Source organism: Rattus rattus, chromosome 2 (genome assembly GCF_011064425.1).
Source record: "Rattus rattus isolate New Zealand chromosome 2, Rrattus_CSIRO_v1, whole genome shotgun sequence".
In the NCBI taxonomy this organism is placed as follows: Eukaryota; Metazoa; Chordata; class Mammalia; order Rodentia; family Muridae; genus Rattus; species Rattus rattus.
Genome location: NC_046155.1, coordinates 2,266,730 through 2,293,720, shown reverse-complemented (window position 1 = coordinate 2,293,720; position 26,991 = coordinate 2,266,730). Strand labels below are relative to the sequence as shown.

General features: G+C 50.9%; 2 protein-coding genes across 4 annotated transcripts; both read right to left on the bottom strand.

Moving 5' to 3' along the window:
• Window positions 1-2,385: 2,385 nt before the first annotated feature.
• On the bottom strand, window positions 2,386-10,756 carry Sart1 (spliceosome associated factor 1, recruiter of U4/U6.U5 tri-snRNP). Its single transcript, XM_032891134.1, has 19 exons — window positions 10,374-10,756; window positions 8,353-8,410; window positions 7,964-8,019; window positions 7,340-7,466; window positions 7,135-7,240; window positions 6,768-6,845; window positions 6,563-6,662; window positions 6,331-6,473; window positions 6,010-6,216; window positions 5,500-5,627; window positions 5,146-5,419; window positions 4,616-4,789; window positions 4,390-4,500; window positions 4,098-4,185; window positions 3,682-3,772; window positions 3,446-3,581; window positions 2,772-2,861; window positions 2,554-2,675; window positions 2,386-2,464 (listed from the first exon to the last, which is right to left on the bottom strand). The coding sequence occupies exons 1-19, from the start codon at window positions 10,684-10,686 to the stop codon at window positions 2,446-2,448; spliced, it is 2,421 nt and encodes an 806-aa protein (XP_032747025.1). The 5' UTR covers window positions 10,687-10,756; the 3' UTR covers window positions 2,386-2,445.
• A 1,406-nt stretch (window positions 10,757-12,162) lies between these two features.
• Tsga10ip (testis specific 10 interacting protein) lies at window positions 12,163-25,931 on the bottom strand. 3 transcript variants are annotated; one of them, XM_032891137.1, is made up of 9 exons: window positions 25,771-25,931; window positions 24,166-24,305; window positions 23,390-24,084; window positions 23,071-23,218; window positions 22,260-22,310; window positions 17,959-18,129; window positions 13,035-13,134; window positions 12,727-12,806; window positions 12,163-12,298 (listed from the first exon to the last, which is right to left on the bottom strand). In XM_032891137.1, the coding sequence occupies exons 1-9, from the start codon at window positions 25,897-25,899 to the stop codon at window positions 12,190-12,192; spliced, it is 1,623 nt and encodes a 540-aa protein (XP_032747028.1). In that variant the 5' UTR covers window positions 25,900-25,931; the 3' UTR covers window positions 12,163-12,189. The 3 variants fall into 3 exon arrangements, with proteins under 3 accessions (XP_032747028.1, XP_032747027.1, XP_032747029.1); XM_032891136.1 differs by lacking the exon at window positions 22,260-22,310 and having other exon boundaries at window positions 12,727-12,845; window positions 17,959-18,255; XM_032891138.1 differs by lacking the exon at window positions 22,260-22,310 and having other exon boundaries at window positions 12,727-12,845.
• Between the last annotated feature and the right edge of the window lie 1,060 nt (window positions 25,932-26,991).

Here is a 26,991-nt window from a genome sequence, read left to right as displayed (position 1 = left end):
ACCACCTCTGGCGGTAAGTGTTCAAAGCAAAAAGTCTGTTTTGTTGGCCATTTCTGGTCACTGAGGTATTTCTAGGGTTAGAAAACGAATCTGCTACTTTTAAGTACAGTACCCTTCTGACCTCTGACAGACACTTACCTGCTGTGCTGCAGACTGGAAGCAGGCACAATTTTGTCTGGCTACCTCCCTCATTCCTAAGATACAACCACTCTTCATTGGATCACAACAGGATCACCTATTTGCCCATCCTGCCAACGGGTAAGGATCAGGGCTGTTAGGTGCCTCCTCCGAGTACTAAGCTGAACAAAGGGGCACTTTCTGCTGCTAAGCCAATGTGTCCTTAGCTCTAGAATGGAAAATTTCAAAATATTCAGGAACAGACGGAACAAACTCCCTCATACTTGCCACTGAGCCCAGTGCACTGCCTCCTGTCTTGCCTCATGTAGCTCTCTTGCTCCTGGTTTTGATTTATGATGGAGTAACACTAAGAAACTCCAGGCAGTGCCACATCCAGCTACTAGGCGTGTGGACCAAACCTGAAGGCAGAGCCCCAGGCTGGAAGATCAGCTCTGGGGAACCTGAGCAAGATACAGGCATGGCCTGAAGGGACAAGGACTCCAGAGCAAGGAGCTAAGGCACTGGCATCAGACTTCTGGCCTGTGGCCTGGGGTTCTCATTACCACACCCTGAAAGCGAAGCTCTGCCTATGAAGTTCATGTAGATGGGGAACACCCCTCCCTTCTCCATGGTACCATGTTAGGAGAGGACTAGAGGTACTGAAAGACGATTTCTCAGCAAAGCCTGAGTAGGAGAGATCATACTCTGCAGCTCAGAACCCTCTTGGGTCAGTAACTTACTTGTGCTAATCACACATCAGTAAGTGAAACTCAGAAACCAAATCTACCCTCACCACCAGCACCAGCACCAGCACCAGCACCAGCACCAGCACCAGCACCAGCACCAGCACCAGCACCAGCAGCACCGTTAGACCAATGCCCCAAGCACAAGTAAGTTAACTTTCCCACCAGCTGAGCAGCAAGCCTGGACCCTGTCTGCCCTTGGCACTGGGTCTCCTGCTACTTGGTAGCCCCTCGGCCCTCTTCACTCTAAGGTGTGACAGCAACACCAACCCAGTTTCCTGAAAATAAGTGTGAGCTTTTAGCTAGGTGGCAGCGGCAGCGGCACACGCCTTCAACACCAGCACTCAAGAGGCAAAGGCAGATGGGTCTTTGAGTTCAAAGCTAGCCCCGCCTACAAAATTCCAGGACAGCTGGGGCTACACAAAGACACCCTGTCTAAAAAAAAAAGTGAGTTTTGACCAATGGCCAAACACTGGACACCAAAACCAAGCACCTCAGACTTAGGAGAAATGAACAATCATGCACTACCACCACCATTCCAGACTCACAGGTACTTTCTCAAGGCAACAGCCAAGAGAACACAGATGAGAACCAGACACAAAAGACTAACCTGCACTCTTTTATACACTGTGCCTCTGGAACTGCTACCTAGTATCACTTATAAGCAACTTAAGGTTCTTGTCTCTTGCTTACATGTGAAGTCATTGTTTCTAGTTACTTCATACATTTACCAGTGACTCACTGGGATTACTTTTAGTAAGCGACACAGGGCACAGGGCACCTATGATTCAAAGTGGCCACCTGTGGGGAAGGGTCCTTACACAGCCTCTGGCTGGCTGGGGTTCCTCCACAGTTCCTTCCCAGTAAGCCCATCTTTCCTGGCATAGCTGTAGGCACGTCCCAGGGTGGCTCAGCCCTTGTATGTAAGTTACTCAAGGTAACCCCTACCCCAGCTCTGGGGTGCACCTCAGGCCTCCACTAAGGCACAGACAGGAGGTGGTTATCTCTATCCTTCCAGAGAGGATAGGTAGTCCTTGGGACCCTGCAAACTATGTAACCAGGACAATTACAGGGTAGTTAGTAGCTCTCCCAGGCCTAGCAACAGCCATGTGACCAGTCTAAAAAGAGCAATGATTTGGGAGCAAGAAGGCAATCTGAGGAGAGTGTGACAGGGCCCACACCACTGGGTGGAGGGGCTTCTGTTCGAACAGTCAGCTCACAGGCATGTCCTTTGAGGGCCCATGTTGGTGTCTTCTTACCTCCTCTGTTCATTAAACGGCCAGTCTTACAAGCAGGGATCAGACCTTAAATCATACAGGTTCAAGGATCAGCCCCATCTTGCTCCTGTATAACCACTGAATGTGAATGAAAGAACTCACAGGCGCCTCACGTATGAAGCAGGTGTTCTGACTGCTCGAATGGCAGTGCTGAGGGCCTAGAAGAGGCTCAATGACTTGCCAGAAGGCAGAACTGACCATGAACTGAGACCTTGATCCTAGGTCAAGCCTTAGACTGCAGCACAACCAAGAGGAAAAAATAAGGCGGGAACTTTATTTAACATTACATCTGGGACAGGGAGGTGGCTTCATTTGGTGATGGTGTTCCTGCAGGAAGAGGGCAATGAGAGATGTGAGACTGGAGAGAAGGGGTACAGTGCTCCGTCCGCCCCAGCCCCAGGTAGGCCTCTACTCACGCATTCATGCTCTTGCCACTGCCACTGAGCACGATGTACGGTGTCTTTTGGGCCTTCTGCTTTTCCTGGAGCAGTGCCACGGTTCCCAGGGGCGTGTCACTGGAACTCATTTTCTTCAGGAGCTGTGGGGCCACAGTAGGTCAGAACAGGGGAAGCAGGCTCAACTTATCACACAGCACCCAAAAATGCAGCACCCCCACTCCCCTCCCGAGACCCACCGCCTCCTCATCCAGCTTCTTCATCCGCCGCTCAGTCTTCATCTTCCCTGAGCCCTTCCCATGGAAGCGGTGGGACAGCTGCCGGAATGCCTGGGGACACAGAATGCGCAGAAGCATCAGAAGTGCCAGGCCAGCCAGAGCCACATGTCTGTCCACTGAGAGCTTTGCAGCAGTGTCTAGGAGTGCTGAGTCACCCAACCCAGGATTAGACTCCACAAATGGTAGACAGAGAAGAGGATGGGACAAGGATCCAGACCTGCACACCTTCAGGATGGCCCTGGGATACATGGGTCATGTGTGCAACCTGTGTGCTAAGAATCCAGGGTGAGCCTGCCTCTGGGAGCTGGGGCTAAACCCAGTAAATGTGGAACTGGCGTATATAGTAGAGATGGGAGGCATCAGCGGAGTCTGGATGTTGCCCCCAAGGTTGGACACCCTCAAGGCACAGGGCTTCAGCTCTGGCAGTCAGCTCAGGTGTATAACCTTCCTGACAGCCTGTGGAAACTGCTGTTCTATGCCCACCAAAGTCAGCAACAGAGGCAGAATTCACAAGGCTCTAACTGATGGGCAGTAAGGCCCCTGTACTCCTACCTCCCTGGAGGGGGAAGAGTGTCTTTGGCTGTACCCTGACCTAGTCACCTGTGGTCTGACCATCTCCACAAGACCCTGCTCACCTCCTTGGGAGTCAGTTTCCTGCCCGTCTCATCCACATACTCAATCTTAACATCGGGCTTGTAGCCATCCTTCTCCTTGAAGTCCTGGGTGAAGCCCCTGTACTCCTCACGTCGGCTGTACTTGTCATCAATGGCCCTAGACCAAGGCAGAGGGGCTGGGTGAGCTGCCTACCACCTACCCTGTGTTCACAGCTTTGCTCACAGCCGCCCCGCTTCATGTCCCCGGCCACACTTACATCTTATCCTCGATGCAGTACACTGCTGAAGGCAGTGACTTATTGGGAGCCTTTACCCGGGCCACCTTTTGTACCGTGGTCTCCAACAGTCCTAGGGACAAAGAAGTTGTGATGCCCAGCTTCATGAGGGTGGGTCCCTCAGAGCCCTGCTCAGGAGGTGTGGACCCCAGGCTATTTGTTCAGGTTAGCCCATATCAAGGACTTAGAGCCTTAGAGGCAAAGAAGAGGGACGACCTCCTACCCCACAGCAGAGAGAAGCAGTGAGAGGCTCTGGGTCTAGGAAGCTGCTCACAGCACTGAGACTGAGGGGAGGGGCAGCAGTGGAAACCCAAGACCGTGCAGCACCCACGGGCACCTATCCAGCCCTTCCCTGCTATAGAACCCACCCTGCCAAGGCTCCCACCCTGAGCCCACACCTTTGTTCTGACACAGGAGCAGGGCAGCCGCCAGCCCTCTGTTTACAATGGGCTCTTCATCCAGGATGGTGGTAGAGGAAGCAGAGAACTAGAGATGAGAAAAAAGTGTGAGCGGCTGCCCCATCTCCTCTATTCAGTGGTCATCCCCACAGGGTACTAGCTGTGGGCCCAGTTTTAATGGATTCCGCAGCTGGCTCTTGAAGGGTTGGTGCCCCTTCTATGGATAGGTGGAGGCTCTCGAGCACTGGACAACTGGCCTGCGTCCCCACACCCATGCCCCATTGCTGCTCACATCCTGATGTTGCTTCTCCTCATCCAGGTTGACGGTGCTCCAGCCAATGTTCTCTTCGCCATCTGATTCAGAGCCACCATTGGCTGAGCGCTCTTCATCCCTTTCGAAGTCCTGGGACCAGAAGTCATTGTAAGGATGGGCAGACTCAACCCTACTTGCTACCTTTAAGTACTAGGACCAGAAGTCACCAGCCTAAGACCGCGCGCCAGGGTAACAGTTGACCTACCATGAGCTCCTCCTGCTCCTCTCGGTTGCCAGCTAATCCATAAGTAGGGATTTCCCCCAGAGTGCGACAGAACTCAGAAGTGGCATTGAACACGATGGTCCCCTTCCGCTCAGGATCCTCTTCCTCTTCCCAGCCACGTTGGCGAGACTCCAGTTTCTTCACAATCTCCAGCACCTGGGGGAGGCAGTGGCTGTGGGCAGACCCGAAGTTTCTGGGGTGATACCACAGAGACTCAAAAACCCACAGATCTTCCCTCATAGCAATAAATAAGCAATTCCCACAACCCACAGTGGATCTTCCAACTGGGCTCTATTTCCACTCTGGCCTCTGTAGGTCCACTCTGTCCAAACCCACAAATGGCTGCCTACTGCCCAGGGAATCAGTCCCGCATGGAGATACTGATGAAATCTAGAAACCTGGTCCTAACCTGCCGTGAAGCAAAGGCGCCCTCTGCGGGAACGTGGACACTGCGTGATGACAACGTCACATGCTCAGACACAGGTCCCACACCATCCTCCATGCTCACTCACCTTCTCACCACTGTCCCGCAGCTGCTGCAGTTGCTGCAGCTGCCGCAGCCGGCGCCCCTTCTCCAGCTGCTTCTGCAGCTCCAGCTCCGCTTCGTCCTCCTCCAGCTCTGGGGGCCCCGAGGGAAGAGCCCCCCCATCCTCCTCATCACTGATGTCCATGTTCTCTACTCGAGTGTCATCTGATGGTGGCAGCTGGGCCACAGGGTCCTTCTCTTCATCCTCAAGGGCCTCCTCCTCCACTTCAGGAACTCGGCGCCGACCCCGGCCCCGAAGCCTAGGAGAATGACATGCTTTCAGTAAATGTCTCTCCTAAGCTGGCCCAGCCCTCATACCCACCACTGTGTCCAAGCCAACCTGGATCCAAAGTCCCCGTCCTGAGTCTGGTCCTCGCCAAGGGGCAGCAAGTCATCTGCCCGCATTATTACCTCCTTCTCCTTCTTTCGGATTTTCTTCACTCTCCGTTTGGTCTTTTTGAAAGTCACCTTCAGAGAAGAGCAGAGGACTGTGGAGCATACAGGCCCCAAAGCCCTAAACAACGCCACCTCCATGTTCCTATCCCTCGCAGCGAGCCTCCCAAGGTGGCTGCTGGTATCATCATTCCACACGGGTGCCCCAAGCTCAGTTCAGTGCTCACCCAAGGCCCAAGCTGGCATGGGAACGGAACTGGGACATAAACAGGTCCATCTGGCTCAGCGGCCCCTGCTCATCGGCACTAGCCTACTTCCTTGGGCTGCCATTTACTGCTCACCCAGGAACTGAGCACTGTGTTAACACTCAGCTCCCACCACCCCCAAGCGCATGCATGTCAGCAGCTTTGACCTGAAGCGGCAGAACTGTCCCATCACAAAGCAAAGAGAGACTCACCATCTCCTCCGGACTGAGGTACTCAGAGGCAAGCCGGGGCCCTACAGTGTTCAGAGACTGAGCCTGCAGCCGTAGCTTGGTCCGGATTTCTTCGAGCTCTCGTTCTCTCAGGCCATCGGCCATCCCACCCTGCTCTAAACGGAAGGAATGTGGCCGCTCGCCCTCCAGTTCCTCATCATATTTGGCCAGGATAGAGCGAGGTTTTTGCTGTAAGACAAGAGGAAGCCATCCTCTTAGACCTTGGCCAACTCATGAGAAGCCATGAAACTCTGGATTTCTTAGCAAACACCATCTGCCCCAGCTGCTGCCCCTCAGGCAAACCTGTGCCAAGTCGTCCACACTCTCGTCCTCCGCATAGGGCAGGTAGTCAGGCTTCTTCTTCCGAAGTTCCACGTTCTTGTCTGCTCGCTCCTTGTCCACCATGTTCACATTCACCAGCACATCCTCCCCCTCCTGCAGAACCCCTGAGACAGCAAAGCAGAGCCAGCGTCACCACCTCAACAGTGTCCCAGCTCAAAAGTGTCTCATCCCACAGAGTAACCAGCTCAGTCACCTTTGTCCTTGAGAGTGAGGACCACAGTCTCCCCCTCTCGAAAGGAATCGATTGCATGTTCCACGGTGAGGCCTTGCAAGTCCCGGGCACTGTACAGGTCCTACGGAGAGAGAACCAGCCAAGTCAGAAGCAGAAGCCACCCAACCCCGGGACAGCCACAGTTAAGCTGTGTCTACCAGGTGTTCTCTGGAAGCTGGGACCTCACCTGTCGCCTCTGCTCAAACTCCTCCTCCACTAAAGTGCTCACACCAAACTCTTGGTCCATCTCTTCTAGCAGCTTGGCCTGTGGCAAAAGAAGGCATGACCAGTGACCTCATCATCAGTGTCCCAAAACACCCAAGATGCTACCAAGTAGCTACACAAAAGGACAAGCTCTGCAGTGAACCACGGAGAGCACATATACACCTAAGCACAGACCCCTCCCCACAACTGCACTTGAGCACAGACCATCCCCCCGACCCCCGACAACTGCCCCTGAGCACAGACCCCCCTGGCATTTACCACTGAGCACAGACACCCCTGGCAACTGCCCCTGAGCACAGAAGGGGCCCTACAGTGCCAGGTACTCTCACCCGCTTCTCTGCCAGGTCCTTCTCTTTCTGTAGCTGCCGGCTCCTCTCTATCCAGGCTGCAGTGTCATCGAGCCAGGGGTCATCCTCCCCCAGTGTCTTTATTTTCCTGAGGAGGAAGACACTTAGGAGGGAGCCCAGATGTGTCCTCTCAGCCCAACCCAGGAATTAGGAAGCAAGCCTCTGTCCTTGACCAGGAAACCCTCACCCCAATTTTTGGTTCAGCAAGCGCTTTTCCTTGGCAGCTGCCAGCTTCTCCCGTAGTTCTTCACGCTGTCGCAAGGCCATGGGGTTGATAACATCGGCTGCCACGGGCTCCTCCTTGGTGCCCGCCTCTGGAAGGGGGGCCCAGACGTGAGGCTATGCTTGCCCATGGCTGGTGGGGAGAGGAGGGAGCCACTCACCCTGCTCCTTCCAGCTGGGGGGCCAGAAGGGGCCAGGAGAGGGCAAAGAACCCTTTCACCCCCCATTCCTACCTCATCCTCCCACTTTTATCACTCTATATCATATGACAGGAACGTCCCTATGCTGCCCAAAGCTTCTCAGATCATGTGGGGTTTTTCCTTGTTTTCTGGCATGTACATTTGCTTTTAAAAAACTAACACCATTCAGACAGACTACAGCAACTGTGCAGATCCCTTAGCCTGTCTACAGCCAGGATGCAGGACCCAGAGAAATCTCCTTTCAGATCCCCACTAAAATACAAATGAGCATCTTGGCCTCTGACAAAATACACATAAGGCCACTAAATGAGGTTGCCTCTGCATGCTAAGACCCACGTTCTTCCCACGTAGAAGCCCCAGCTCAGCCCTAGTTTCCGACTTGCACTCACCTTTCTTAACAGCATTGACTTCCAAGGGCTTCAACCCCAACTTTGCTCGGAGTTTACTGAAGACAAGAGATAGAAGTATTAGGACCTGAGAAATGGGGCATCAAGTGCAGCAGCAGTGGATAGGTAGAAGAAGAGTACAAGGTGAGACTGGAGGTCCTGAGGACACCAGGCTCAGCCCCTCATCCAGCAGCCGAGGGCTTCCAGATCAGGGAACACCTAATTGGGGAGATTCTCCTTCCTCTTGAGGCTTTAGCTCCACTGGTTGGGTACCTGACTCATCTGGCTGTTCCAACTCCTAACTGACTCCCTTCCTAAGGAAAAGGTTTCTGTAGGCTGCCCAGGTGCACCCTGTCTCAGAGGAAAACAGAGCATAAGGAGGTAGCACTCACTTGGTCTCCTCGATGCTGAGTGATGAGGCATCTCCAGAGCTGGCTTTGGAGCTGGCAGCTAGAACAATAAGGAGAACGGCTTAAGGGACCCATGAACCTGGGACCAAGAAGCAACAGTGCTGGTCCAGCTGCAAGGTCAAAGACAAGGGCCCCTCACCAGCACCTGGGTAAACGACAGGAGAAAACAACAGCCTTCTTTTCCAGAGCTCCCTGACAGCTCCTACCCAGGCCCTGCACTGGCAGGACCGACTCTTCCAATATCCAAAAGCCCAACCTTCTGCGTCCCTCACTGTGCCACTCCAAACCTCCACACTCTACCTTCAGCCTCCACTGTCCTTTCTGCTCTTGTTATGATAAAATTCTACCAAAAACCAAGGACTACCGCCCCCATGAATCCCTGTTCAATTACTAACCAGAATTAAAACTCTTGTCTTCAACTGCACAGCACCGTCCATCATTTCTGGCACTTTCTGCCCACGGCAGGGGTCTGTGCCAGGTGTGTACGTAAGTAAACAAGTACACAAGTAAATAAATAAATAAGCAAGTGCCCTGGACCTGCTCTATCCATCCCACAAACAGAAGAGAACTTCAACAAACACCTTACAGTGGAAGATGCGTCAAATTTAGCTCCCCAACCAGGCCCCACCAGGAGGGCATCTTCTTGAAAATCTCCCTCTTTTTTAAACCCAACAGTCCCTTTCTCCTCCACCTAGGTGCCACCCCACTTTCTGTATGAACTCTCAAGTCTCCCTTTTTCCAACTAGCAATTATTTTCAAGAAAAGTTCTGATCTGGAGACTGACTGGAGAGATGTCTCGGTGGTAAGAGCACTTGCTGTTCTTACAGAGGGCCCAGGTTTGGGTCTCAGAAAACATATGGTCAACTCACAGCCATCCAGTTCAGTTCCAGGAGATCCAATGCCTTCTTCTGACCTCCACAAGCACAGGCACATGAAGGTAAGATACTCAAATGCATAAAATAAAAATAATCCTTTGTTTAAAAAATCTGGTTTTGCTTAATGTCCTACTGTGTGTGACACTGTTCAGCAGTCATCGCTTTGCATAGATCTATGATCCGACTGTGGGTTTCCTGCCACTGGCTATAACTTACGTTCCTCAACATGTTCCTCTGTTCACAATCGAACTTCTGGAATTTATCAGGTTCTATTCCTGACCCTAGTTCTCAATCCACGTGTTCTAAGGCACTTCTTTGGTTTCCTGAATACGCACCAGCCCAAAGTCACTCTATCCTACTTAAACTGTCGGGTTTCCCATACACATCAACCACAGAGTTCTCCCAAAACCTGTGTCATTCTCCCCTGCCTCAAATCTGCTTCTCTTCCAAACTCAGTGCCAATAGATAACACCACCATTCACCAGGCCACTCAGGCAGAAACTCAAAAGGAACTTTCCCTACTTCTCATCCGTCACATCCTCAGCCCAGACACTAAAATTCCGTTAGTTCCAACTTCCTAAATACCTATTCAACCTGTCCACTACTCTCCACCCTACTGCATGGAGAAACATGCATACTATTAGCCCTTACCTGTTTGATTAGACCTCCTTCCTCATCTCTGGCCCTACTTTTGACAAACTCTCAACCCACTCATCTTCATAAAATATCAAGCAAATCAAGTCACTTCCTTACTCAAATCCTTGGCTCCCTACTACCCTTCCTCATAACAAAGCCCAAATTTCTCAACAGAGCTTACAGCACAGACCGTTGGTGTTCAGATACAGCCTATCTTACTGCTTCATGTCTCTGCAATGAACCCAACACCATTCGTCTGTGCATGCTCGTTCCACCTCATTCATCCACAGGATGCATTACTGTGAAATGCCAGAAAGACAGGGGAAAAGAAGACTGTTTTCTTGAAGCTAAAGGTGGAAAAGTCTATGTTTAATCCCAAACACCCGGAGAAAGTCTTTAACCCGAGAGGCACAAGCCCTCGAGGTCATCCTGCACCCTCCATCCTGCGCACCCCAAGATCCTGCCCCGCCCCCGGCTCCGCCCCTCCCTCACCGGCCTCATAGCCTTCATCGCGTTTCTCCCGCTTCACGCGCCGCTCCGAGGGTTCCGCTTGGCTTCGTTCACGACCATGCGCGCCGCTGCGAGCCTCGGCTTCGGCCCCGCGCCTCCCGCTCCCGCGCTCGGCCCCACGCTCGCGGCTCCGCTTCCGTCGTTCGCCGCCGCTGCTGCCGCCGCCGCTGCTCCGATGCTTGTGTTTCTTGTGCTCTCGATGCCGTGGCGGCTGCTCGGTAGTGCCCCCGGTACCGGCCGCAGCCGTAGTCCCGGCTGCCTCCTTCTCTCCACGGTGCTTCTTTGACGACCCCATGATTAGTGCGTCCGCCTGGAGCCGGGCCGCCACCCGAACCCAGACGACGCAAAATGGGAACACTTCCGGGTCGCGCGACCGCCCCCTTCCTGTTGCCGGAAACTAAGAGGGGCTGTTTCCGGGGCCTGCCTGGGAACCTCCAAAGGCTCATGGGAGGGACCGATTGAGAGTGCGCGTTCCCACCTGCCAGGTACTGATCTCTGGGCACGCGCGCCTGTAGAGACTGCGAAATCAAGATTCTCGCTCGGGTTAGACAGTAGTCCTAGAGTTGTAAGAACCTTGGAATGTTACTATTCCACCATCTCCGGAGCTAGAAGCTTTCCCTGCCTCCTTCCCCTTCCACACTGATAGCCTCGTGGTGCTCTGTACCTCAAGTCTCTCCGTGGACAGCCCCCTCTCCCGTGATTTTCCTAGTAGGCTCCCCGGGCCGGGGCTCCATCCGGTGTTGGAAAATACTTTGTTTTCTTCTTGCTCGAGATGCCAGTTCCAAAGGCCAAGCCTTGCAACCCCTTTAAGGCAGAATTGCCAGCGAACACTACCGTCATCCCGTGTCCCCTGGACTGGTGGATTGGGCCTTTTTAACTGGGCTGGTAGTACTAAGGAATGCTCCATGAATTTGTGCCTATAAACACGGTGATATTGAATGCTGGTTTATTATTATTGTTTCTAGTTATCTTTTTTTTTTTTTTTTTTGTTTTTTTTTTTTTTCGGAGCTGGGGACCGAACCCAGGGCCTTGCGCTTCCTAGGCAAGCGCTCTACCACTGAGCTAAATCCCCAACCCCTTAGTTATCTTTTTTTAAAGGTAATTCTATATATCCCTGGTTGACCTAGTACTTGTTAGTTAGCCCTGGCTGGCCTCAAACCCACCATAGCCCCTCTGTCAGCCTGCCATGTGCTGGAATTTCAGGCGTGCATGGCTACTCTAGGCTAGAGAGCAAATTCGGCACATTTGTGCATGCACGGATGTTTTACCTCTCTTTTTTTTTTTTTTCCTTTCAGACTGGCCCATTAACTATGTAGCCCAGGCTGGGATTACAGGCGTAAGCCACAATGCTTTTCCAGCCTTTTCTAGGGTTTCTGTTTGATTGCTTGTTTGGTTTTGGTCTTAAGGAGAGGATGTTTTAGGGTAAGGGTTCAGACACTTCTGATAGTCGTTGCTACTCTGGGCTTCCTGTGTAGCATATCTCTGGTGTGTTTTGGTGTGGGGGATGGGCTCCTTTAAAGTTCCGCTCCAAGACTGTTCAGAAGCAGTATTCTTCCTGTTCTAAGATTTCTAGGGTCGTGTGTGGGCCCACCCCCCGTGTGTTGGAGAAAGCATGGGAAAGTCTCGGCGGATTCCTTTCAGGTGTCCCACTCCTCAGGAGCAGAAACCGCATGTTTGCTGAGGATAAGGTGTAGCCTGGGTTTCCAGCGTATTGGGTAAACAGCTCAAACTCAGCCCACAGCCAGCTCGCCTCAGAAATCTTACTCTGTACTTGGCCATAAAGCATTTAATTTTTCTCTCAGTCCAGGGTTGGGGAAGGGTGTCTTCCAGGCTGGCTGCTGGTTGGCTCTGTCTTTGGGGGACTCTGAGGAGAGGACTCCATTTCTACTCCAAATGACCGGTAGCTCCTTAAAGACACAGATGGAGGCCAATGGTCTCCACAGCACCCTATTCCATGCCCAGTACAAACTTCTACCCTGTGGGTCTAAATCTAAGTCCTATGCTTGGTTGCTGTGTGACACTGGAGAGGGACACCCCGTCCTGCAGTCTCAGTGGTTTGGGGGTTGGTTGGTTGTTTTACTGTGAAGTGAATCTTACAGTCCCTGCTCTGTACCAGATTACTTACCCTAAGGGGTAAGGGACAGCCTGAAGGGTGACAGAACGGCACCGTGCTGCTGGCGCACGGGTGATTGCTCAGAGTCCAGGACCAGCTTTACTGCTTACTCCTGTGTCAAGTAAGGTCCTACTCTGGTCTCATTAGAAGGTGGGGACAGTAGCCCTGGCTCACCTTCCTGGGTGACATGGAGAACTGGAAGGGTACCTTGTCCCATCTCACCTGTGTTTCCGGGGGATGCCCTCTGCATTGCCCGCCTCAACCAGCAGCTGTTCCTCATCCACTCCCAATGCTGATAGCACCTGGGAGAAGCGCCGGTTTGCTGTGAGCCTGGCGTTGGTCTGATGGGAGAAAAGAAGGGTTCCTACCCTTCACCAAGGCTGCCGGGGTCACTGTGGGGCTTAGATTATTAAGAAGGGGTCCCAGGCCTTCTGGGGGGACAGATAGGACCCCATTCCACCTTTGTTTCGATACACACTTGTGGAAGCAGCTCTTTGGTGGTGGTGGTGGGCCTGTAGTTGTGCCCTCACCTGCATGGCCTGCTGGAACAGGAAGGGCCGGGCCTGCACTCTATGCTGGATGCCCTGGAGCTCTGCTTGGTACTCGGCAAAACGCTGTCGCTCCTTGCGCCTGTGAAGGAGACAAGACAGGCCTCTGAGCAGCCGAACATAGACACTCCCCAGGCTGGAGCCTCCTGGTCTTCCTTGAAGCTTATTAACTTAAAAGTTTCCCCTGACACTTACAAAGCCAGTATATTCCCAGTCCAGCCCTGTATTTCTTGGGTGGGATTACCAGGGTGGGGGTTATTTGCCCCATTTTACTGCTGGCCCAAAAAGGTGGTGGGGACTTTCCCTAGGTTGCAGGATTGAGCCACCTGTCCCAGGTTAGGCTGTGCATCCAGGGCTTGCCCACCTTCTGACCACAGCCAAAGGAGCCTGTCCTCCTGCCTTTTGACCTCCTGCTTCCACAGCCTCTCCATTTGTAAACCTCCCTTATCTCCCGCTACTGCCCTTTGAGGATGCTATGGAGTGTGTGGCCTGCAGAGCCTTAGCTCTGAGTCCAGTTTTCTTCACTACAGCAGGCGTTGGACAGCACTCCCGGGTACCCTATGCCTTCTCTGTGTGTGGAGACAGACAGCTTAGAAGACGACAGAGGAACCAACGAAGACTATTGCAAAAAAAAAAAAAGAACATCTCCCAAAGCTGGGTCTGGTGGCTAACATTTGAGAAGCTGAGGCAGGAGGATTGCCTAAACTCAAAGACAACCTGGGCTACAGAGTAAATTATAGGCCAATCTGGATTGCAGAATGAGACTATAGGAAACAGACAAACAAACATGTGGGCTGCACTGGAGAAAATTTCCTGTTTATGGAAATCAGTTTGAGGATGTTTAGACGGCTCAGCAGGTAAAGGTGCTTGCCACACTCAAGGCCGGCCGGCAAGCTCCATTTAAGATCCGGCTCCTACAGAGTTGTCCATTAACCTCCATGTAGTGTTGTAGCATGAGCTCCTGCTCCCTCCGTGTGACACCTCACATGCCTGCAATCCCAGCACTCATCAGACACAAGTAGGAAGATCAGAAATGATCCTCTGCTGCGTAGTTCTAGGCCAACCTGGGCTACCTGAGACAACATGGCTGCTCAACTAGCCCAGTGTTAACACTGCCTTCTGACCTCCTTGTAGGACAGGCCTGAGGTATGTCCAGGATGGAGTGACAGAGCCCACAGACAAGATGAAGGGGATAACCAGACAACAACTCTCAGGCATGTCTGTTGGACCCCTGTGGGATAGCATGGGAACATGCTTGGCCAGCTACCAGGGAAGGAAGCTTCCTCCCTGGAGAAGAAAACAAACAAACATGCACTGGGAAAACCATGCCAGGATCACAAGCTCCACTAAGAAGAGTTTTCACCAGTCCTGAGAGACTTTCCCAGGTTACAAGTGTAGTGGCAGTCATGAGCTGGTGTTAGGACACTGCCTTTTGCATATGTCCTGTGTATTTTTTTTCCTTTTGTTTCAAGACAGCTGTGCAGTTGTTACTGTACAGCTCTGCCCGGCCTGGCCTGGCCTAAATTTACTGTGTAGACTGGGCTGGCTTTGAATCATAGAGTCCTGCCTCCTGAGTGCTGAGATTAAAGGCGTGTGCCACCACATCCAGCTAAGATTTATTTATTTTATATATGTGAGTACACTGTCACTGTCACTGTCTTCAGACACACCAGACGAGGGCATCAGATCCCATTACAGATGGTTGTGAGCCACCATGTGGTTGCTGGGATTTGAACTCAGAACCTCTGGAAGAGCAGTTAGTGCTCTTAACCGCTGAGCCGTCTCTCCAGCCCATGCAAGATAGTATTTTTCTTACTGTATAGTTTTTGTTTTGTTTTGTTTTTTGAGATAAGGTCTCACGATGTAGACCAGGCTAGCCTGGAATTCCCTCCCAAGAGGTAGGACTAAGGGTGAGTGTGCCACTGTGCTAGGCATTTTATTCATTTAGACGAGGTCTTTCACTGAACTTGGAGCTCACCAGTTTGACTAGACTGGCTGGCCAGCAAGCCTCTCAGGCACCGGAATTATGGTTGAACACAGTTGCACGTGGGTTCACTTTGTTGATGTTTTTAATTTAAAAAACAAATGGGTGCTAAGGAGTCAGCTCTGGTCCTCATGCACCAAGCACATCGCAGTCTAGGCCATCTCCCAGGTGCCTATTTATTTAGGTTTTGGAGACTGGATTGTGTGCTGTAGTCCAGGATGGCCCCAAATGCACAATCCTCCTGCCTCAGCCTCCTAAATACTAGGATAATAGGCACATGCCTGCATGCCAAGCTTGTTTTTGAGACAGGCTGTATAGCCCAGGGTAGACTCAAACTCCAGGCCTCAAGCCGTCTTCCTGCTCAGCCCTGCAAGTAGCAAGGATTACATATGCACCATTGTGCCCAACATCTTACTGGATATCTTGTTATCTTTGTTAGGACGCCTGTGTCTTGAATTTCATGCCAAAAAAAAAACAAAAAAACAAAAAAACAAACAAAAAAAAAACCTGGTGCCAATGGTACCAGCCCTGTCATTCTAAAGTAGGATGGGATGACATTTTTCCCTGCCACAGTGTTCCCAGTGTCCTCTCTACTGTGCCTCTCCTCCCAGGCAACACCCGAGTCTTGGTTGGTAAAGTTGAACAAACCTTCTCATGGAGAAGAGAGTTTCTGGCATCTGTTCCAGCCAGACTGGAAGACTGCCAGGGGAGGTCTGCCTGTGTCTTCACCTGAAGTAAGATTCTAGCATTCCTCTCATGCACCCCACAGCTGGAGAACGGGCCTTACACTCTCCTCTTGTAAAGACCTAATAATAGCAGGGACTAATGGTGGCAACTGTTTGCAATTCCTGTGCTTGGGAGGCTGGGGCAGGCAGATTGCCGCAGATCTGAGCAGCCTGAGCTATAGAATGAGACTTAAAGGAAAAAATGGGGGTGGGGTGAGGGTGCTTCTCGATGACTCAAGTGAGTTAAAGTGCCAGCTGTTCTGCCTGAGGAGCTGAGTTCCATCCCCAGGACCCACTTGGTGAGAGGAGAGAACTGACTGTTGCAAGTCCTCATCTGACCTACATACACACACTTAAAAAAAAAAAATGCTTAAAGAACAGTGCCCTGCAAGCAGAACTGTGTCCCCGGAAGACACTGTTCTGTAAAATTACCTATGAAGTTGAGCTAGCCAGGGGCGGTGGTACATCTCTTAAATCCTAGTACTCGGGAGGCAGAGACAGAAGGATCTCTATGAGTTTGAGGTCAGCTTAGTCTACATAGTGAGTCTAGGGCACCAAGAGCTACATTGGGAGATTCTGCCTCAAAATATAACTAATAATTTTAAAATAAAGTTGAGATACAATTGACTCTGTGTGGATGATCTGAGTCCTGCCAAGACCTTGATGTCATACTGCAGCCCATGAAACCTCTTCCCACACATCATGAGCCAGAGGAAGATGGGAATGGATAGGAACCCATAGGTGTTCGAGTCAAGGCTTAAGTCTCTTTGTCTGATTTGGGTTTTTTGAGGTAAGGTTTCTCTGCATAGCCCTGGCCCCCAAAACTCACTCTACAAACCAGGCTGGCCTCCAACTCACAAAGATCCACCTGCCTCTGCCTCCCAAGTGCTGAGATGTGTTTGCCACCCCTGCCTGCCCTCAAGTCAATAGCTTAAGTGACTGTACTTAAACATGCTATCTATGTCATAAGGTTGAGCCATTGCAAGGACTGTCATGTGTCCTTTCACTGAAGAAGAAGCACTAAAACATCCAGGCAATGTGGCAGGTAATCCAACAACTCCAGGGCTTCCTTCCGATGTTGGCAGATCGTTTAAGCTCTCTGCTTTCTGGGCCTTAGTTCTTCCTCTGTGGTTCTAGGCAGATTTTGGTACTACCTCACTCATGGCCCATTAGGAAGTGTTGTTTGACTCATGAATTTGCTTCCAAGAAAAATAGTCTTGAGAGTGGTGGCCCGGACCTGGAATCAGCACTTGGGGATAGATAGATGACCATGCATTTGCAGCCAGCTTGATCTGTACAGTGAGTTCCAAGACAGCCTGGACTGTCAAGAGGAGTCCATATCTCAAGAGAAAGAGCTGGGCATAGCGCTGCCTTGGAGGGATCTCTGGGAAAGCCTGGTGTTACAGGCCAGCAAGGGGTACATAAAGAGACCCCAGCTCAAAACAAGGGGAGAGGGATTACACATCTGGAAAGCCAGTGAAACACGTAATTCCAGCCGACCACGCTTCCTACTTGTCTCCAGGAGTGGAGCCCCTGGGACTATTTATAGAGCGCATCAACTGTTTCTGAAATCCTGGACATTTTAAATCTGTATTTTTACTTTATATGTATGAGTGTTTAGTCTGCATGTGTGTAAGTGCATGTGTACCACATCTGTGCCTAGTGTTCACAGAGGCTAGAAGACGGTGTTGGATTCCTTGGAACTGGAGTTATAAATGGTTATGAGTCACCATGTGGAACTGAATCCAGGTCCTTTGTAAGAACAACAGGTGTTCTTAGCCACCGAGCCATCTCTCCAACACCTCAACAATTTGTTTTTGAACAGGGTCTCCTTCAATGGCTTCAAACTCACAACAATCTACCTACCTGCCTTTGCCTCCAGAGTGCTGGGATTAAAGGTGTTTACCACCATGTCCAGATGTCTCAGTCTTTATAATAAGCACATAACACCATGAAACCAAAAAATAAGATTTAAAATCGTGACTGTGTGCAGAATACACAGGATGCACTATCTGAAGGGGTTACTATTAATAACTGAATGATCTTGGCCCAGCCCCTTCTCCAGGGGCCTCCGAGTCTTCATTTGTAAGATGCAGCTAGGTGGTCTGGCCTGCCTGCTGTGAGGTCCTGCAGCTTGACTCCCAGCACAGTGTCCCTGCCCTGCCCCAGCCAGGCCCTCCAAAGCCTGGCTTCCTACCTCAGCTCCTCTAGTTTGCGCTGAGCACCCAGGGTCCCTCTGTTCCCTCCGGGCGTATAGGCCGCCAGACACCGAGCCACCTGCTGCTGCACCTGCTGCTCGCGAGCCCTGCGCATCTCCGCCTGCTGCTTCTCCTTCAGCTGCTGCTGTTCCCAGGCCTGCAGCAGGTTTCTGGTGAGAAAGGGGGGATGTCCATGGGGATCAGGAGCTCGAGGAAGGCCAAGGTAGCATGGAGGAGCATGTGGTCCAGAGGTGAGGGACTGTGGGAAGAAGTACGTGTCTCTAAGAGCCCAAGTCCTGGGAAATAAATGGCATTTGTCATGGAAGCAGGTTTTATGCAGCAACCAGCCATAGGCCTGTCCCTACTTACTACTCAGCAGTGAGCGCCAGTTCCTTGTTTGTTTGGTTTGGTTTTTTGTTTGTTGTTTGGTTGGTTTAGTTGTTGTTGTTGTTGTTTGTTTGTTTTGTTTTGTTTTGTTTTGAGACAGAGCTTCTCTGTGTAGCCCTAGCTGGACTGGAACTCTATCTGTAGACCAGGTTGGCCTCAAACTCAGATTCACCTTATTCTGCCTCTTGAGTGCTGAGAGCAAAGGCATGCGCCACCGCCTCCCAGCTGATGGCCAGGTCTTAAGGTTGGGCCCAGGCCTCCTGAATGTCTAGAGCGCAGCCTAGGACTCCGGAGCCCTGAGGAGCTCAGTGCACAGCCTGGGACCCCTTGCACTGCTCACATCCCCTTCCCAGCAGCTGGCTGTGAGGAAAGCCAGACCTCTAACCACTCTACTTTAGTGCCTAACAGGATGAGGATGAGACATTCAGACAGACAGTCGGACAGATAAATGTGTGGGAAAGAATTAAAAGGTTAGAGAACTTCATCTAGAAAGAAGATGTGGGCAAGGGTGGGTAACTGAACAGCAACTAGACAAACCTGGGATACTCTTCCCCAGATGCCATGGCTCATCGGTCACCTGTTTGTGGAAATGTCATTTCTCACAGAAAGACATTCCCTGGCTACCCCACCTCCTTTTTAGGAACCCCCATCTCTAGCTACATACTTTGTTCATTTCATCTCTTTTGTATCCTTGGCTGGCCTCAAACGCTCCATGTAGCTGAGAATGACCTGAAACTTGACTCCTACCCTGACCTGCAAGGTGCTGGGATTACAAACTGCACCACCACACTGGACTTTAAATCTTCTTAACAGAAAGAAGAACTGGAAATATCACATGCCCTGATTTCCTAAACCATCAATTGGTAATCAGAACATGACACTGAGGTAAAAATGCAGATGATGGACTAACAGGCCAGAATGCAAAGCTCAAACAGTGCATTGATTTTCCAGAGATGCAACAGACAGTGGAGGAAAGGAAGGTTTCCTCATAAGTCTGTGGGAAAACTGGCTATCTCTGTTAAAAGAATTACGTAGACTATTGTTCCATACAACATGCAAACACCAACTCAAGTGGGCAAAGCATTTAAACTGAAAACCTGAAACTAAAAGTTCTCACAGACCTCACGTGGTGACACATGCTTAGTTCCAGCCCTCACAAGGCAAAGACAGGCAGATCTCTGTGAATTCAAGACCAGCCTGGTGTACAGAGTGAATTCCTAGACAGCCAGGACTGCACAGAGAAACCTTATCTCAAAAGAACAACAGAAAAGTGATCGAAATGAAAGGGGAGCTCCACGATGTTGGACTGGACAGTGATTTTTTTTTCTTTTCTTTTTTTCGGAGCTGGGGACCGAACCCAGGGCCTAGCAAGCACTCTACCACTGAGCTAAATCCCCAACACCGTGATTTTTTTTTTTTTGAGTATTTTTGGTATATATGTAGGAAATTAAGTCTCTACATAGCAAAGGAAACAAAGAACATCTGCAAACAAAACACTAAAAACAGGTAACAGCTGACCTCAACACCAGTAAGAAAATACAAATTAAAAATGGCGACTGGGAGGTGGGAGGCAGTTAAAAGCCTGGCCACACCCGCCTGAGCTCAAGCCTTAGGGCCCAAGAAAAAGCCAGGTGTGGATTTGCACATCTGTAATCCCAGCGCTCCTATGTGAGAAGTGCGGCAAAGACAGGTTTGACTCACAGGCCAGGGAGCCTATAGTACACAGAATTCTGGCAGAAATGAGACACCTTTCCTCAAAGTGGTGGGAGAAAACCAACTCCTGCCATTATACATAACGATGCCCATACTCACGCAAAATAAATTTAAAAAAGAAAATGGTCAACAGATCAGGCATGGTGATACAAACTTGTAATCCTGAGACCTGGGAGGCTGAGGCAGGAGGATTACAGAAAGTTCAGTGCCAGTTAGTACATACATAGCTAGTACCAGACATAGTAGTTCTAGTTATATAGCAAGGATTTTCCTAAACAAAACAACCAACAAAAGATAGCCGCTGTCGATAAGGGTATGGAGAAGCTGGGCCCTTATACATAGTGGGAATATAAAAACGGGCTGGCAAGATGGTTCGGGGCTTTAGAGCACTTGTTGCTCTTCTAGAGACCCAGGTTCAATTCCAGTACCCACATGAGGTCACAGCCATCTGCAACTCTAGTTCAGGGGAACAAATGCCCTCTTCTGACCTCCCTGTGTATGAAGTACGATCATGATGCATACACCAGACATTCACGTGGTGCACAGACATACATGTAGCTAAAACAACTATACACATAAAATCAAAATAATCTGAGTATGGTGGTACATGACTTTGATCCCAGCACTAGAGAGGCAGAGACAGACAGATCTCTGTGAGTTTGAGTTTGAGGACAGCCTGATCTACAAAGTGAGTTCCAGGACAGCCAGGACTACAAAGAGAAACCCTGTCTCAAAAAAAAAAAAGAAAAGAAAAGAAAAGAAAGAAAGAAAGGAGAAAAGGAATCTGATAACCAAGGGTGGTGGTGCAGGGCTGTAAGCCCAGTACCTGCACAGAAACAGAGTCAGAAATCAAGGTTGTTGGAGATTGCTTTGATTCAATCAGGAATCTTCATGTCCAGACATTGAAGGTCCTTTTCCCCAATTGGTTTTTGATTGATCAATAAAAATGCCAATGGCGGGGTTGGGGATTTAGCTCAGTGGTAGAGCACTTGCCTAGCAAGCGCAAGGCCCTGGGTTCGGTCCCCAGCTCCGAAAAAAAGAAAAAGAAAAAGAAGAAAAAAAATGCCAATGGCCAGGCTGGAGAGATGGCTTAGTGGTTAAGACCACTGACTGCTCTTCCAGAGGTCCTGAGTTCAATTCCCAGCAACCACATGGTGGCTCACAACCATCTGTAATGGGATCTGATGGCCTCTTCTGGTGTGTCTGAGAGACAACTATAGTGTACTTATATACAAAGTAAATAAATAAAACTTCAAAAAAAATGCCAATGGCCAATGGCTGGATGCAGGGCGGGACACTTAGAGTTGCACCAGTAGGATGCAGAGAGGAACAGGAGAATCATCATGACTTGGGGTAGAAGGATGGGATGCAGGAGTGGCAGGAGATAAAGCCAACCAGCCATGTCAGTGGCCGCTGGCCACTTCCCCGATTGGGCTTTAGGTAGCAGGGGAAGTTTAGGAGTGCCCAGCCTTTGAGGTAGCCAAGGCATTTTAAAAATAAATTGGTGTGTGTGTGTGGTGTGTGGTGTGTGTGTGTGTGTGTGTGTGTGTGTGTGTGTGTGTGTGTGTGGTGTGTGTGTGTGTGTGTGTGTGTGTGTGTGTGTGTGTGTGTGTGTGGTGTGTGTGTGTGTGTGTGTGTGTGTGGTGTGTGTGTGTGTGTGTGTGTGTGTGTGTGTGTGTGTGGTGTGTGGTGTGTGTGTGTGTGTGTGGTGTGTGTGTGTGTGGTGTGTGGTGTGTGTGTGGTGTGTGTGTGTGTGTGGTGTGTGATGTGTGTGTATGGTGTGTGTGTGGTGTGTGTGTGTGGTGTGTGTGTGTGTGTGTGTGTGTGTGTGTGTGTGTGTGTGCTTTCATTTGTGGATCCAAGACAGCTCTTGGGCAGGTGCTCCAGTGCATTAGCTGGGAGCCAAAGGGTGTAGCAAAACTCCTGCTACACAAGGTAGCTTGAGTCACTTGGTAAGGTCAAGGCCAGCCAGAGATACAGGAGACCATGCCTTAACCACCTTCCCTCATCAGAAAAAAAAAATAATGCTGAATGAATTTGCCCCTCCCTCACATACCACTTTTAATTAGTCCTCAAGGAGCATTAAGTTGGATTCTAATAATCTCAGGGCTGGGCCAGCAAGTTGGCTCAGCATTTGCTGCCAAGCCTTACAACCTAAGTTCAAAACCCCCAACCAACATGGGAGAGGGCAAGAACTAACTTCCTCAAGCTGTCTTCTGAGCTTCGCACCTGTGCTGTAGTACTCACATGCCTGCACAAATAGAAAATGATTTTTGTAAGGTCTCAGGGCCGAGACCACAGCTCAGTAGCAGAGCACTTGCTTAACATTCCCAAGACCCTGCTTGACCTCCAGCACCACACACACACACATACTCGGAGTGGGTACCCTTCTCTCCACCCGTACTGGCACACCAGCATCCCTTGGCTGCCAGTTGCTTTTCTGAGCTCATGGTCTCTTGTTCTAGCCCAAGTGTGGTAACTGTGAAACCAACCAGACATTGGCCACCCATCCTCTTTTATAGACCTTGAACTTCTTAGGACTGACCCAAATCCTCCCTCCTATCCTGAGGACGTACAAGTAGACACTCAATACGTGTTCCACTGGTGGGTTGGTGGAGGAATGGACAGGAGATAGAAAGTAGTGAAAAGTGTTGTGTGTCAGGTGGGCAGTGGTGGCGCAGGCCTTTAATCCTACTGCTTGGGAGGTAAAGGCAGAGGACCTCTGAGTTCAAGGCCAGTCTGGTCCACAGAGTGAGTTCCAGGACGGCCAGGGCTACATAAACCCTGTCTTCAAAAAGGAAGGAAGAAAGAAAAGAAGGAAGGAAGGAGGAAGGAAGAAAAGTGGCATGTGCCAGTAGAGTGGAACAGTGTTATCAGAGATAGACGGTGGGTGGTCAGAAAGCCTGATGACTGGGTAAGGGAACGAACGAGCTGGGAAGACTGTCATTTACAAAACTGGCCCCTCTCTACTCTCCCCTCACTTCTTGCTCCCCTTCCTTTTTTGTCCTCACCTGGTGGCCTCCTGTCGTTTATGGAAGGTACGATTAGGGAAGTTGGTAGTCAAGAAACTTTCCTCTTCTCCCGTGACGGGGGTCTTCCTGTTTCTGGCAGAGGCCTGGACAGCTGCCCGCAATGCCTTCCAGGTCTGCTTCTGGGGACCTTTCCATGGGAAGCAAGTCTGGGTCACACCCCTTCCTGGATCCCTGGGCAGCTCCATCCAGCATCCACACAAGTCCTAGCCCACCCCAGCCTCTACCACCGACCCCACCCCTCTGTCTGAGCACAGGCCTCTCAGGCTTGTGGCACCGCAGGCCTCCCCGCAGTACTAACCACTTTCCAATTCCTCCTGTAACTGCCTGTGGAGCCGCTCCAGGTCCCAGGGCCCCTTGAATTCCTTGGCCCCTGAGGTCCCCTTTGGTGACTTTCGGAGGCTGTTGGAGTTAGAGCTGCTTCCCTGGTTGTGGCTCTGCAGCTCCCCTTCTTCTGAGCCCTTCTCTCCAGAATTCCTCCCCTTGTTGACAGAACTGCCCTTTTTCCTGTTGTGTTCCTCCTCCTCCATCACCTCTGAGATCAACTCCTCCTCCAAGGTCAAACCTTGCCCTGGGAGCTGGGGCAGTTCCCCAGTGCTGAGACTTTTCTCAGCCTCGTCAGCATTCTGGCCTTCTACCTCTGAGACATCCTCACACTCTGACCCTGACCCTTTCCCTGTTGACCAGAAGGTGGGTCGCTCTAGCCCTTGGCTCTCAGCCTTGCCCACAGGCAGGGAAATGTTGGCCCAGGCCCCAGGCTGATATCTCCTTCCCAGGTTTTGCACTTCCAACTTGTGGCAGGCTCGAAGGTCTTCTGAGAGGTTGGCTACTGACTTGTGCCTGGTCTTGCACTGGGGGGCTGCTGGAGGGAAGAGCAAGGATCGATGGCCCACGGCCACAGAGGAGCCTGACTGAAGCAGAGCCTGGCCATCTATGATGAAGCTCTCCCAGGCCCACTGGAAAGGGAAGGAAGGCTTCCGAGGTGAACTGAAGAGACTGAAGAAGGAGGAGAAAAAAGTCAGAATGGGGGTCCTCCTGGTCCCCAGTGCACCTTCCAGTCCACCCCCAACTGCTTACTCCTCTGCCTCAGCTGAGCCACGTCCTTTCTTGTTGCGCCTCCGGGGTTTTCGTTCTTTCTTTGTTGTCTGCCCTGCGCTGTAAGACCTTTGCTGCTGGCAGCTCTGACTCTGGAGACTGTCTCCGCTCCCAAGGCGGCCCTGGGCAGGGACAGGGAAGAGGGTGGCTCTGACCACTTCACCTCCTGGGGCCTTCCTCAGTTTACACTCTGTCCAGGCTGGGGCCGCCTCTAAAACTTACTGAACATTCACCCGTCTACTGTTAAGACAGCAAGAGCTGCAGGCCTGGGTTCACGACAATCTGAGTTCAATCAATCCCTGGGAAGCAACTCCTGCCTGTTGTTCTCTGATCTCCACATGCACACACCCCCCCCCACGCACACACACACATTTCATCTTCCCAAAGAAACACCAAAGAAACTCATGCACTTGGAAGAGCAGAGGTCTCATGGCTGATGAGTGGTGGGACTGAGACCCATACGTCACTGTTTGAAGATCCCAAATTTGTCACCACTGAACTCTGCCATGGGAAGTGTTCAAATGTCCCCAACACACAGATGGCAATTGCTCGGATTGATCATTATGTATACGAGATTACCATCCTGTTGCCATCCATATATGTATATTACGTTATTAGTTTTTGTTGTTTTCTCGAGAGAGTGTCTCGTGTAGCTGGGGATGGTCTCAAACTCACTGTGTAGCTGAAGATGGCTTTTGTTGGGGATGGGGTGGAGGGGGAAGGACAGGAGTTTTCTGTGTAGCCCTGGCTTTCTTGGAACTCACTTTGTAGACCAGGATGGCCTCCAACTCAGAGATCCACCTGCCTCTGACTCCCAAGTGCTGGGATTAAAGGCGTGTGCCACCACAGCATGGCTGAGGGAAGCTTTGAACCACTAATCCTCCTGCCTCCATGTCCCAGTGTTGGGATGACAGACTACCCCAACATGCCTGGCCTGGACTCTTTAAAAGATTTATTTATTCACTATATACATATAAGTGCACTGTAGCTGTCCTCAGACACACCAGAGGAGGGCATCAGATCCCATTACACATGGTTGTGAGCCACCATGTGGTTGCTGGGAATTGAACTCAGGACCTCTGGAAAAGCAGTCAGTGCTCTTAAATGCTGTGCCACCTCTCCAGCCCTGGATGTCTTTAAATTTAGAAAAATGTCTGGATATGATGACACATAGCTGTAACCCCAGATACTCAGGAAACTGTGAGAGGAGAATTGTGAGTTCTAGGACAGCCCAAATCAGGTAATTGGGTAGGAGACTGCAAAACAAACAAACCATCACCACCACCCCAAAACACCAGCCAAACCACCCTCAACAAAAGCTCACGTTCTCCTGGATGTCACCCAGGGCTCTGGACTTAGAAGTGGAAGGAAGAAGGGTTTTTATTTCCCCAAACTCCTTTCCTCCCTGCAGTGTTCCCAAACTGCTCCATCTGTCCTCTATGGTACCTGTCCCAGGCCTTCCTAACTGTTACCAGGACCTGAGCTCTAGTCTTATGTTTCTTCAAGAGCCTTAGTCAGGGCTGCCCTCTTTTGACCTAAGATGCCCCTGGGCGGTTGAGGTTCTCTAACTGCACCCACCTCCCTCACCTGCTCCTCCGGAGAGATGTTTGATAGAAGGCTGAACAGTCCTGTAGTTGTCCCTGGAACCAAGGGCTCTGTGCTCTTCCTTGGTCTCTCCGATATGGCCCTAACCAACAGTTGGTCAGTGTTCAGCATATTGGCATGTTGTCCTCTCCCACCCCTACCTGCCAGCTCTGGAACTGCCCTCTCTGCCATCTCCATGACAACCAGGCTGTGACCGGTCTGAATGACTCCAGCAAAAAATACTAGGTAGGGATCAGCCAGGGCGTGTTATACTGGTCTCCTTTCAGAGACTGTTCAACAGGACCCAGGACTGCCTCGTGCCTTGCCTCTGCCCCTGTGACCTGGCTTGGTGAAAGCTCCCTACTTCTCTAGGCCTGTGTTTGTCCTCTGCTTCTGAAGGGAATTCAGAGCTTGTCCTCTCAAACGACCCTCAGGTCCTGTGGAAATGCCCTCTTGGTGCCTGAAGCAGGCCATGGCCTTTAGCTTGCCTTCAGCCCGCTGGCAGGGCCTGGCCGCAGGATACTGTGCTCCTCAGAGAGGCAGCAGGCCGCTTGACTGAGAATGACAGTGCTTCAGCCTTACTTGTTTTCTGTGCCTAACTGTGTATATTTGTACTTTGACTGGTTTTGTTTTGAGTGTTTTATGGATTTCGTTTTGTTTTACTTATTTTAGACAGTGTCTCACATGTAGCCTACTGAGCTGGCCTAAAAGTCACTCTGTTGACCAGGCTGTCCTTGAACAGACCAATCTCTGCCTGTCTCTGCTTCAAGAGCACTGGACTTAATGGCACGTGCTAAGCATTTTCTGTGTGGATGCAGGGAATCGAACTCAGGTCTTGATGTATAGCAATGGAGGCTTCTCCACAACCTCGCCCCATTTGGTTTGGTTTGGTTTGGTTCTGGGACTGGAACACAGAGCCTCAGGACTACTGAGTAAACATTCACCACTGAGCCCTGCCCCAGCCTCTCCGCCCAGCCCCAACCCTTCCACCGAGATGTTGTCTTTTGCATACCGCTTTGTAGGTGGTTTTTGTTTCTTTAAGCAGTGTTTCATATAGCCCAGGGTGGCCCGAGCTCTACGTTAGCTGAGGATGACTTTGAACTTGGTCTTCCTGCCTTCCCTCCCAAGTGCTGGGATAATTGGCCTGTACCACCATGCCCAACACCGAATCTTAGATTACACCTTTTCTTTACTGGCTTTGGATCTGTTGAACTTTGTGCTGTT